This window comes from Vidua chalybeata, chromosome 2, assembly GCF_026979565.1.
Source record: "Vidua chalybeata isolate OUT-0048 chromosome 2, bVidCha1 merged haplotype, whole genome shotgun sequence".
NCBI lineage: Eukaryota > Metazoa > Chordata > Aves > Passeriformes > Viduidae > Vidua > Vidua chalybeata.
The window spans coordinates 111519655-111533275 of NC_071531.1; the positions used below are offsets into that span (position 1 = coordinate 111519655).

A 13621-nucleotide genomic window follows, 5' to 3' on the forward strand; every position below is an offset into this window, starting at 1 on the left:
CCACTCTGAGCATCCTCCTGCCAACAGTCCCCAGTGAGCAGACGTATGCAGAAGTTTTCATCTTCAGCTACTTACTTAGCAAAGCTAGTCCCCTCTGATCAGGGAGTTAAGGAAAGGCTTACACAGCTGCCAGGGAGGGAGGGTTTTATTTATCTGATTTCAACATGCCCAAGTTATCAGACTCTAGAGGAATTCAATTAATGAGAATAAAACTCTTGTTTGATGCAAGTCTGGAAGGGTGCAGGGGGTTGTTTTTCTCCTGCAAATAGCTGCACCCCAGAGATTTTACACTGATTATAAGCCTTAACAGCGACCGATTGATGCAAGTTGAACAGATTCAGCAGCTGCACCGAAACACCACGAGCTCCAGATCCGTCGGGGACTGACACAGCTGGAGGAGACCAGCGAAAAGGCAGGGAGAAGGGAGGGCTGCAGGGCCCCAGGAAGCTGGGACTGCAATCCCAAAGGAGCTGCTGAGGCCCCTCCTCACCTCACAGCAGCAGCACACTGGCGGCGAGGGTTGGCATGGGTTGCACTCACTAGCACAGCTGTGAAATGTCACCTCCCGAGATGAAGGCAGAATTAAATGTCCTGCACAAGCTCGTGAGGCAAAGCTTGGGCACCACAGGCACTTGGCTGCTCCTGGCCAATGTCCCAAAGAACACAGGAGCCAGCCCCATGCCCAAGCCAGGCTGTCCCTGGCTGCGAAGGTGCCCCCATGCCCACACAGCCACCTGCTCCCTGCCAGGCTCTGGGGCACCTGGCACATGGTCAGAGCTTCTCCCTGCCACCACAGGGCTTCTTCCTGCCACCAAGCATCCCCTGGGTCCCCTGGTGAGGAGGGAGCGTGGCCTGTGGGGGCAGCACAAGGGGGACCATGGCACACACTGCTTTGGATTCCCATCTCAGGACAAGCCACTCCTGGCAAAGGCACCAAGCTGTCACCACCTGGGACAGAGCACCCACCCCTCCTGGCAGTGTCCATCCCCACCAGCTCTGCCCTCTGACCCACGGCCACCCAGTGAAGGGGCACAAATGGGGCACAACCTGTCTCCCAAGGGGCTCCAGAAATCCCAAGGGCTGGCCCCAGCATTTGAAACGTGGCAGTGGTCACACCTGGGCTCGGGTTGGCCTCTGGCACTGTGAAAGAGGAGGAAAGAAAGAATTCTGACAGCAGTATAGGCTTTGGAGAATTTTACTCAGATAATCCTCTCCTAAGGTTGGCCAGCTGGCTTTAAAGGGAACAGACAGAGCAACATCACAAATCACTGAACCGATGGGAACCAAACACAGGGCGCAAAACTCTTCTCACACAAACGTTTCTTTTTAAATCCTGCCATGAAGATAAGCACAGCTCCCAACACCACTCCCAGGCAGTGCTAGTCCTAGGAGATTTACCCAATGTTTATTCAATGCACATTTCTCCAAAACCCACATGGGTACATCCAGCCAGGAAACCGAACAAACATCCATAATTTCCTTTGACACCTCCTAGCTACACTGTTCTGACAAAAGCAAGCAGAGCCATCCAGTACCACTGCATGCCAAAAAAAAAAAAAAAAAAAAAAAAAAAAAAAAAACAAAAAAAAAAAACCAAAAAAAACCCCAACAAAAACCCCAACAAACCAAGGAAAAAAACCCCAAAGAATCTCTGTTATCCCTGTTTCCTTACTAAACCTCTTCAACACAGTGAGCCAGCAAGAGGGAGGAATCACAGGCTGAACCAGCCAGATTCCATCAGCTGGTTAGGACAGCACCAATAATACCTCCTGGCTGTATATTTGGGAAAGACATGTAGGTGTTTCTATAGTCTGCTTACACAGAAACCTCAGGAACTCTCCCCTCTCTTCCCTAAGGGAGATTCAAGACATTTGAGGTTTAACAGCTGCAACAAACAGCATCCTCTTACTAGAGAAAATATTCAGGAACAAGATAACAAGAGACACGGTTACTGAAACAGGATGAAAACATGGAAAAAGCCTCTGGGGTCTAAGTGCTGCCCTAATGACTGCAGACTGCTACTCAGAAAAATCTGAATTCAAGTATACAGCTCTCATCACCACTTGCAGATCAAATAGGAATGGCAAGATGCAAATCTTGCTGCCTGCAAAAGAGGTAATCTAAGACACCATTTGTGAGCAACCCACTAGCAGTGCCACAGCCCCTGCAAACACAAAGAAATAAAAAAAACTGCAAATGTCCTTGATCTTGCATTCATTCCCCAGTAGATTACTGTGCTGAACCCAAACATCATCACTTTAATGTCTGGAGCAGTTGAGGTCACAGTTGTTATTGCACATGAAATAGCAAGGGTATATATTCTCTATTCAAATTCGATTGCAGACATGGCAGATGGGTTAAAAAGATCAGTTAGAAGAAAAATAATGCCAACTATTCTCTTTAAAATAGTTTTAGGACCAATATCTTATTTATTTCACAGCCAAGAGGTAAAGTAATTCTACAAAGCCAACTCAAAATTAGTAGATATATTTTCCCTTTACACTAGAAAAGAATGCAGATGCTAAACCTATTATATAGACAGTGAAGTGTCATCAGAGCAAAGAAGGCAAAAATAGCTAAGTTATCTGTAAGATGACTAAGCAAATGGATTTTCAAAAATATGCTTTCAAATATGACACCCTTTTCTTAGAGCTGCATACATCCGTTTAGCTTTGTTAATTTCTCAATTCTTTCTTTTGATAATTTATTTTTAGCCTCCCACTAGCATACTTCCCCAGAAGCCTCACTTCACCCTACCCACACTCAAGATTCACATCCACATACGGAGGATGATTTAGAAAATGATGCTGATCACCCCAGTAACTATGGAGAATCTCTACTGCAGCACTTTTAAGATCACGTATATGCATTTCTTTTACATCTGTCCATCCACTGGAAAACTCCACTCCTGCTGTCTCCCACCCTCATTTCTACCCCCTCTCCATCATCCCCACCTCTATTGTAGGGGTCTTCACGGCTCCACCGGTACCTTCCAGGACTGATCAACCTTCCTATCTCATGTGACCCTCGATCCTATCATTTTTGGAGGTAAGAAACAGCCCACCTCTTTCCCAGGCCACCACCAGTACCAGGAGGAGAAGGCTACTTGGTGTCACCGCAGGAACAGCAGTGGTTAGAGGAATGGGAGCAGCAGAACCAGGGGCTGCTCCTGCAGCTGGGGTGGGACCCACATTCCCCAGCACATCTCTCCCAGATGTGCTGCCAGCAGCCAGGTTTAGAGGCTGCTGGTATCAGTTATGGTCATGCTCCTCTGCTCATCTCCCTCTTCCACCAACACCCAGATATCTCTGTAAGGAAAATCACCCTTTCCTCAGATTACATCTCTTCAGGGACTTAGCTGGCACCCACACAACTGCAGCCTCTGGTAATCTACATTACTGAGCTAACAGCAGGAGTTGGTGCTTGGCCAAGCCTCCCACTGAGTCATTTTTCTGCCACGCCAAAGCCCTGCGTATGGCTCCTCTCTGACACTTCCTCATGGAGGGATGGGTACCCTACAGAGGGTGATGAAACACTGAAATGGGCTGCCCAGGGAGGTGATGGAGTCACCACCCCTGAAGGTGCCACTGGACTCAGTGCCATGGTCTGGTTGATGTGGTGGTGTTCAGTCATAGGTTGGACTCGATGACCTCAGAGGGCTTTTCCAGCCTAAGTGATTCTGTGATTCCGAGGCAGCTCCTGCTGCCTGCCCTGTCTGCTGCCAGGAACCCGGCCCTCAACCTCCAGGAGCCAAGCACAAAGCTCTGGGATCCCCTTCCCAGCAAGTGGGCTTCCAAGGCTCAAATCCATTACACTGAGATCATTAGGATGCTTTCAGTAATGTATCCCAGTGGATCTGCTAGAGCAGCCATTAGGCATTTGACACACAGCAAAATCCTTCCTCACATTCACCTCCCTCCTCCCTACACCCTCCTCCAAAACAAGCCAGCCTAAAAAACCAAGGGGATGCAGATGAGAGCAAGAAGGGTGACAACAGCTTAACAGGGGCAGGCTTGTGAGAAGAGGTGACAGACCTCTTTGAGATTAGCTCCTACACTACCCCATGCTGCTCAGGGCAGTCTCAGATCGCTTTCCCCACTGCTCCAGGAGGAAACAAACCTCCTTCCCACCACACATTTGCAGCCACATTCTTCCCTGCAAAGACTGAAAGACAAAAATAATTAGCCCAAACACCAGAGCCAGGCACAAATCAGAACAACCACTGAGTAAGTGCTGCCCTTCCTTCTCTTGGCAGCCACAGGGCAGCATCTGCAGAGGGACCCTGCAGGCACAAGTGGACAATTCCAGAGGAGTGGATGAGCTGTAAGAGCAGCAGAAAACATGAAATAGAACAAAAAACTAGACATCTCAGGCAAGGTTTATACATATAAAAGGTGCAAGATGAGGTCCCTCTATGCTCTAATGATGATGGCAGTATCTGAAAGATCACCTCCAAACATACATCTCCTCACATGGAAGCAAGGGGAAGAGGTGGGATAAAAAGCAACGTGAGATGAGAAAAGCATGCTTTGATACCTAAATATGAAGATGAGCAGGAAGATTTCCACGCTCCTCGTAGCCCTTTGGACTCTGCACAACTTTTGCCCCTCTGCAGCACAGGTATCTGAGGCTGGACTCTGAGTCCTAGTCACAGGAAAAGCACCTGAAGCTGATCTTGCTCAAGTCCAACTCATTCACAGCAGAAAGGAGTAAGTGCTTGGCAAACTCCAAGCATTTGGCAGCTACACACTCTAGATTAGATTAAACTGCCAACCAGCTCATGGCATGGGACTGATTAGACGTAACAGCTCCTGAGGTGCCAGTGACCCCCAGATTAACTGTGCTGCTGTAACACTGATGCCTGGGATGAATCACAGCAGCTCCACGTTTACACAGCCGCATGGGCTGTGCCCCACCAGCCTCGTGGGGCGGCGAGGAGAGCTCTCCTCCAGGCAGGATAGGCAAGAGAGCTCGTGCAGGTAAGTAACACCACAGAGCTCAAAGTAAAAATCAATTTTCTTCTTTTCCTAACACCAAGAGTGAAATCAATCAGGCCGTAACAATCTCTTCCACGCCACGTTTTCTTCCATGCATAAGAAAAAAGCAGCCTGTTTGCTTACAGACAACAAACGAGACCTCAGCCCTAACGCTTCGTATCTCCTCCCCAAAAAATCCCATGACACCTTTTAAGCCACTCTCTCTCTACTTCAAGCAGCCAAGAACAGAGATAGAGTGACTTGCTTACAATTGTATCACAAGTCAGAAGAAAGCACTGGAATTTGCACGCTGTGACTGCTGCTGTAGGCGCCGGGTAACACTGCAGGCATAAAGGTCAAACCCTTCAGCAGGAGCTCTCAAGATATTGTCTGCAGGCCACGAGCAGCCAGCAGAAAGCTGGGAGATGGCACAATGCCAGCCCAGTTTCCCCTGGTATCCATGTCCTTCCTTGGAAAGCGCCTTAGCACCTGGCAGGGCGGTTAAGCACTCATCCCCCGCAAGACGGAGCAAACATCCCTCCTCTGTAATGGGATTAGACAGCGGAGCAGGAAAACAGGATCCGGGAATCTCCAGGAGAGGAAAGAAAGCTTGACAGCGTATTCAGGAGGGTGGAAGAAGCTGAGGGGCCCAGGAGCAGAAAGCACTGAGTCAGGGAGATGAGATGAGATGATATTGTGAGAGGGGGCAGAGCACTTTGAAAGCACACCGGAGATAAACACGTTCAGATAATTGCTCAGAGCAGAATAAATACTAGGAAGTACTATAATTACCTCGAACACTTTACAAAGCTGTAAGAAGAAACAGGACTAGAAAAGAGGCTGGCACACAAATGCTGGTTGGGGAGCTCCTATTTCAAGCTATCAAGAAGGAACCAACAAGGCCTGACACCCAGGTTGGTAATTTCAGCTTGGCAGCCAGCCAGAGCCCTTTGGCTGGATCCTAGGTACTGGGTAACTCGAGTTAATAAGTGCCAGATTCCAGCAATATGATTTTCCAGAGTATTGAGCTGGATGACTTCTGGCAACAAACAACTGCCTTCTCATACTCATACTCAAGGTCCAGCTCCCCTTTCAGAGGGATTTGAAGGAATCTGGGCAGATTCCTATGTTCATGGTACTGATGCTGAATGGAGACAAAATGATGAATCCAAGATTAAAAAAACCCAATTTATCTAAGCAGCCAAATCTTAATAACCTTGCTGTCATGAGAGATCAGAGCCCTTCTTTCCCAAAGAAACAACCAAAAGTTCTTCTATTTTGGGGCTCAGTATCTCACCTTCAAGCCTCCATTTCCCTAAAAGCTTCAGAAACCACCCATTTCACAGCAGCCTGGGTCAGTGCTGAGCTCCTCTCAAAGCACTACAGAGTCTGCTGAAAACCAGATCTACCTCACCCCCTGCTCCCATCTCCTTTTGACAAGCTTATCAACTTCAACACAAAGCCCAAAAGCCATAAAAGTGACAGCAGGCCTCAGGCAGACACATCAGGAATGCAATGTGGGAGGAACAACCAAAAAAACCACCCCAAAAAATCCCCCAGACGCACCATCATTCCCTGTTATTCCCCCTGTAATCACAATGACTCTAAAAGGGAACATATTTGCTGGGAAGCAAAACTATCAGCTCCTGGGAACGGAGCAGGGAACACCAGGCAAATGACAGCAATTCCAGACTCATACCACTAGTTAAAAACCCACCAAAACTTAGCAGTGCCCCAACAGCTATTAAAAATCACCTCCGAACACATCAGAGCCTGATGAGCTGTTTTGCAAGGGGCAGAAAAGCAATACCCAGAACAGTAAAGCAAAAACTGGCATTAGTGAAATGCCTGACAGTTTTAAGGGCTGTGCAGCTGCCCCAGATGCTGCTCTGGATCCCAACTGGGACAACTTTGTCACCAGAAACTGCACTGGAATCTCCACATTCCTGCACTTCAGCAGCAACCTCATCCCCTCCTGACCAGCAAAGTCTTAAGTCTGCCAAAATCAGAAGAGACAGGAGAAGTGCTAGATGATTTTTCAAGTCCCAGATGGAATCAATATCTTGTTTGGAAAGAAGTCAGCTAAGAGGAGTGGTAAGTACACTGCTCAGGAACAGGACAAATACGGACAGATCCTCACTATGTGAGTTTCTTTTGTACTCAGGAGTCTTTGACACTTGAAATGCTGTGGGTATGCTGTAAGGCATGGCATTTGGCAAGATCCACCCTTCAGAGCCTGTTCTCCTCTTCCTTACCAGCTGGGTTCTTCACCTTCCTTCTCCCCCTAATGTTTTCCCTTGGCTCATCTTTTTTTTTTTTTTTTTTTTTTCCAAGCCTGGAGAAGAGAAGGCTCCAGGGAAACATCACTGCAGCCCTTCAGTACTCAAAGGGGACTTATAAAAAAGATGGAGAACAACTTTATAGATGGCCAGATTGTGATAGGACAAGGGGGAACAGTTTTAAATGAAAAAAAGGCGACATTTAGATTAGATGTTAGGAGGAAATCCTTTACTCAGAGGGTGCTGAGGCACTGGAACACGCTGCCTAGAGAAGCTATGGATGCCCCATCCCTGGAAGTGCTCAAGATGAGGCTGGATGGGCCCTGAGCAACCTGGTGTAGTGGGTGGCATCCCTGCCCATGGCAGGGAGGGGAACTAGATGATCTTTTAGGTCCCTTCCAACCCAAATAATTTCATAAGTCTGTGATGCTTTTCCCACTCATTCACTTTGCAGTGCACCACCTTTTCCCTCCCTGTGGATCACTGCCCCCAGTAAGAGTAGAAAATGGACCTAAAGACACCAAGGAACTACCAGCACAGGAGTAAAATGAGGAAAGAGGAGCCATAGGAGGGTTCAGGAAGCTGTTTCAGCCAGAAACTACAGACTAAATGCTAAGCAGGACAGAGCAAGCAGCCTCTGTCAGGGGCTGGTAAGATTTAAGAACTTGCCATGCCCTCCAGCCACCTGCCTCTGCAGCACCCCCCTCCCTTGGGATCCCACAAACATCTGCAGGACCATGTGAAAAACAGATCTACTTTCATGGCACACACACACACACAGGGTCCCTTTACATATTTACTGACTGATCTCAAGTTAGCTTTAAGATCAGTCAAGTCCCTCCAACTGGTCCTTATGTCAGCACCCTGACCTGCACCCTCCCCTGCCTGCCAGAGCGGGCAGGAACCAGGCTGGAATATCTCCTTTCAGGAGCATCCCTGCTTTTTGGTATTTGTTTAAGTGCTGTGCAGCAATGGTACGAGTCCTGAGTGTCAAAACCTTTCCCTTTCCAAGAAAGGCTTCCCATCACTTCGCTGGTTTTGTGCTCGTGTCCAAGTACTTACTGAAATGTGACTTTAGCAACAGTCAGAAAGGCAAGATTTCCTCTTGTCTCATTGTCACTTGCTAATTAAACCTAACAAGAAAAAGCTTACTGACTTACATCATTTGAAACATGTTCCTCCTGATGGAGACAGGGTGAGCAACAGGTTAGAGCTGGACATGACACAGATGCACAGAGACCAGACCCACCAAAGGCAGCTGCAGACTCAATTTCTTTGCCTTGCAATGTGATCAAACACAGCTTTGTCAGGAAAGGCTCCATTTTAGCCTCTCCATGGCTGATAAGAAACAGATGCTAAACATCTCCTAATATTCTAACACAGAGAACTATTCCTTAAGAAGATTTTCTATGACTAGGAAAGAAATACCAATATAAAAATGGAGTTAACAGGTTATCATTAAGAAGTATTTAGGAACTTCAAAGCCAGAGGCAAATCACAATACAGTTTTCCAGACACTGGCTGGAGGGCCTAAACACCCCTGACACCAGTGGACAAGTCAAATCATGAGCTGAGGAATCCTGGCAACAATAAGAAAACTATTGTGCTAGAAAATTTTCCCCTGTCTTTCAGGTGATTTTCTTGGTGCTTCAAGTTCCTGGGCAGGAGGAATCCTGCAGCAATCCCACAGATTGCTAACTATTGGACAGTAAAGAGCACTATTTCAGGTTACAGCACTCTGATTCACCCAAGGTAAACCAATGAAAACACCTCTGGCTTCAAACTAGACTGTATAACCTTTAAATCAATGACAGAATGCATGACCAGTTTTGTACAGATAAGAAAGAAACCAAGAAAGACCAAAAGAAAAAACTTTAAAAGATTTTTTTTTAAAAAAAAGGCAATTTCCTGGTTTAAAAAAAAAAACCCCAAACTCAACAAGCCTCCCAACACTGAAGTGATGCTCTCCCTATGACCCTCTCTCTCCCACCCCCTTCTCTGTGGTCTGCAGCACTGTTTATTTTCCCTTTCACTTTATATAATGGGTCTGGTAGAAGTGTTCTAAGTACACATTCGATTTGCAATAAAAATTGCTTTAATAAAGACATCTAACTTGACGGAAGGTCAACTAAAAGACAACAACTTGCATAAACCAAAACCTCCTGTGTAAATAAACAGGATCTGCAGGAGCCTCAGGATGTCAGACAGTCTGGCCAAGACTGCAGGGAGGGAGTCTGCCCGTGAAGAATTACACCTGGGGACGCGCAGGAGCGGAGCCTGCCAGCCCGGCCCCGATGGCTGCGGCAGTCTCCCACCTTCGGGACACCCAGAGAGCCTCATGAACGAGGCAACGGCCAGAGCCAGCTGCAGAGCACGTTCCAGGAGATGTTCCCCAAACAAAGCAGAGTCACAGCCCACCCCAGCACGCTCGGGATCAGTCCAGGTCCGGCACTGCACACCACAGCGATGCCGGGGCAGCGAGCACAGGCACGAGGGCAGCGGAATTGGCTCGCGGAACGAAGCCTGCGGCGCGGGACTCGGGGCAGACACAGATGGAGAAAGCGCGATCTTGGCCACTGCTGCTGACAACGCATCGAGGAGCAGATGAGGCGCCAGCAACATTCCTGGGCCTCGAGCTGTGGTAAACAGAAACACCCCCAAACCCCCTGTGTGCAAACACCCACTACGCTCTTTCCTCCATGTGCTCCCCTCCAGCCAAGCAGTCCCCAGGTCGACTGCACCTAGACTTGTGTGCCTGGGCAGGCAGCAGAGGAGCAGGAGGGTGCGGGAGCAGAACTCTTGAGCGGCAGCCAAGTGCACGCTGCTGCTTCCCAGCCGGCATCCCTTCCCCTCCGGGAGACAGGCCTGGAAGATCACCCCTCCATTCTCCAAGAGTCACCTCGGCATGGGTATTTCACTCCAACATGCCATTTACAAGCGAGCTGTGAGTTTTCAAGACCTTACCGCATGCTCTGCTCCCCTCTAGGAATCGCAAATAAATCACCAATTACTATGCATGAATAGAGAGAGGAAGAGGGTAATGAGTCTATGTACATATATACATATGCAATGTTTGAACACAAAGAGCCGTAAATTGCATTCACAGGTGGTATTCTGGAGACTGCAAGAGACTCAAAAGCAGAACTATTCATAAACCAGTCACTGACATGAATGAGTTCAGCGTTCCCAGAAGCCTATTGTGTTTCCTATATATTACGCTATAAATATGAGGAGTACCAGACTTTGCATCCCTCCCTGCAAAAAAAAAAAAAAAGGAGGTAAATCTTGCAACTACACATAGGATTAGCACTGGCTGGCACAAGTATTAATGGTCTCATTGCTGCATGAGGATTATTTACAGCACTTGCTCTATTTTCCCATTTTGTACTTGTTGTGATGAAGTGCCACTTGTTTAAAGAACCCTGTAACAAACACTGCAGCAAGAAGGGGGAAAAACCAGCAGAGATCTACAAATGTTACACCCACATGCCAGATGTGGGTTTTCAGACCCTGGTTTCACAGTTACTTGGATTTTGGTAGGTAGTTAATGCTTGATTATTATATTAAATCACCCACCATCTCTTTCCATAACCACAGTTCCTCCTTCAGTTATTTTAATGAGTTTGCAGAAGGGGAAGGAAAGAATGAGTTGCACTTCTTTTTCTGCATATTTGACCCATAATATCTTATCCCTACATTCTAGCATTAAATCACTTGTTTGGAAAGCAACAGTCCTTTTCTAGTCAGTCACAAAACATGCATTTTTACTCGACTAAGTCAAATGATGTCTCAGTTTTACCAAAAGAAAGGGGCAACCGAAAGCACTTCTGTGTGACTCGTGGCTTTGAGGGACTGTCACACATCTCCAGCTTTATTAAAACTGGCAGCTGGGCAAACTGGGAACAACCAGCTTAAAGAAGTCCAGGTGAAAAGAACGAAAAGTAACTCCAGGCACACACGTGGCACACATCCTACCCTTAAAAACAGCCTCACGTTCAGCACAGGGAGGCCAGCACGATGTTTTTACGAACTAGATATGTCCATGGGATTTGGAGACCACTGAAAAGCAAGCTATCCTCCAAAGCGACAGATGACACCTCGCAGCTCGTCCCCCGGGGAGGACCAAGGCAGGTTAGAGCCACTTTTAGGTCCAACGCAGAGAGCTAATTCCTGCAAGCAGGGGGTCGGGGCGGCCTCGGCAGCGGGCAGGGCTCCGGGTGAGCACCAGCACGGGGTGTGGAGCGCAGGGCTGGCGGGTCCCGGCGGCGGGGAGCCCTCGGCTGGAGGAGGGATGCCCTCGGCAGGAGGAGGGATGCCCTCGGCAGGAGGAGGGATGCCCTCTGCTGCTCCTCCGCCGCAGCAGCTGGGCGTGCTCCGGAGGGAGCGCGCTCCGACCCGCAGACCCGAGCGCTCCATATTAGGAATCCCTAATCCAGAATGGTGCTATTGTTCTTCAACAGCAGAGATGGAGCGTGCGAAGCCAAGGCAGCAAGCGCTGTGCCCTTCGCCTACACCCATCTTGCGGGCTACGACAGCCTCCCTGCACTCACGGAGCAAAGGCACCCTGGATAAACTTAGCTCGGCTATTTTTTTCCAGGGAACCCAAGGAAGCAAGCTAGTGGTTAGGGGAAGTTTGAACCATCTCCAAAACCATTTCAAAGAGTTCACTCTCTCTCTTTGCTAAAGACAGGCAGAGCACACCAAACCCCCCTCCCTCCACCCCAAATTACAGACATGAAGCATGACTGCAATCCTAGTAGAGATCTTGTTTCCAAATTGGCAGAGCAGGTATGTATGTGACAATCCTCAAGACAGTAAAATTGCCAGCCCTGCCGCTTCTTCCCTCAATAGCATTAGTGCCAGCAGAAAATCATACCAATGAAAAGGCAAATCAAAACAGCTCCGAGGTCGCTCTGCACATACACAGGCAGAGAGCAGCGTGAGGGTGCCCTGCTGTATTTCCCACAAACGTTCCTATCAACTCATCAGTACTTAAGCCTCGCACATCGGTCTGCCGCAAGAAGCATAGAGGCGTTTTAACTGTCTGTCTTGTATTCTGCTTTTCCCAAATTTGTAGGAAGGAATCTCGCATTCCCACAGCATCTCTCACCCAGCACTGGGATCCCGAAGGACTTCACAGAACTGCATACAGTCACCCCTGGGGCAGGCACTTGTGGGACGGGACGAAACCACACGTTTAACGGTTCACGGGGCACAAAACGCCGGCAGAGAGAACGGACTACAGGAGGACTTTGAGAGGCAGCACAAAGCAATCAAATTGCATTTCACGGCAGCAAGGACTGCCTTCCCTCTACATTTCAACGCGCTCTTCCAGAGCCAAGCAGAGCACTTTGTTTCTGCAGCCTACCTTACCCCAGGCATTTTATCCGCTTTCATTGTGCAAGCTCAGCACAGACCCGTGTAACTCCCTAGCCTTACAGTTCCCCTCCGAGACACCCCCCCGACCCCAGCAGCAGCCCCTGGACTGCCGCTCGCCTTGCCAAGTTGCAGCCGGAGCCCGCCCGGAGCCGCAGCTGCCCGTCCCCAGCTCCCACGCCCCGGCCGGACCCCGCGCCGCGCCCCGGGGCACGGCGAGGAATGGTCACCGGGGTGCTGCGGCTGGAGATGAAACTCTGATTTATTTTGCACACATATACCTATTTACAGGGCTTTTTTTTTTTTTCCGCCACTCCCCCCTCCGACCGCAGGAGCAGCGCGGGCAGTGACAACTCCTGGGGACAGGCGCTTGGCGCTGACAAGGGGTGATCCTCCGGCACGCCTCGCGAGGCACTGCGCCCACCGGGGGTCCCGTCCCACCGGGGGGACCCCCGCGCTGTCCCGTCCCGCCCCTCCCCGCCGGCGACGGGCACTTACCGAGGAGCAGCAGGGAGGCGAGCTGCGGCCGCAGGGTCCGCATGGCTGCCGGGGCGCGGGGCGGCGGCCGCCCTTACCTCCCGCCGCGGGGCGCCGCGGGGCGCCGGCTCCCGGGGCAGGCGTCGCGCCGGGCCCGGCGGCACAAAGGGAAGGCGGCGGGGCCGGCACGGGGAGGCGCCAAGGCAGGCGGGGGCATCGCCCCCGCAGCGGGGCGGCCGCCGCGCCTCCCCTCCGCGCCGACGGCTCCCGCGGGAGAGGCAAGGAGGAGAGCGAGAGAAAAACGTCTCCTCCAAGGGGCGGGAAAAAAAAAAAATAAAATAAAATAAAAAAAAAAGAGCACGGGGGAGAGGAGGCGTGAGGCAGGCACGAGCGACAACAAAAAGAACCGCACCCCCGAAAGTTACAAAAATAAGCGGGGTGCCCCGGCCCGCCGCCCTCACCTGCCCGCCCACCCACCCGTTCAGCGCTGCCGCCGCCGCCGGGTGCCCGGCG

The 13621-nt window shown here is 49.9% G+C and overlaps 1 protein-coding gene across 3 annotated transcripts in view; it reads right to left on the reverse strand.

Moving 5' to 3' along the window:
* The window catches only part of IGSF3 (immunoglobulin superfamily member 3), a 91976-nt gene extending 78760 nt beyond the window's left edge, over positions 1–13216 (reverse strand). For 2 of the 3 annotated variants that reach the window (XM_053934295.1, XM_053934293.1), the window contains exon 1: positions 13130–13216. In XM_053934295.1, the coding sequence (XP_053790270.1) occupies positions 13130–13172 (43 nt within the window). In that variant the 5' untranslated portion in view covers positions 13173–13216. Of the gene's footprint in view, positions 1–12365; positions 12439–13129 lie in introns of those variants that run through there. The other variant, XM_053934294.1, reaches the window with a different exon arrangement.
* Positions 13217–13621: the final 405 nt, after the last annotated feature.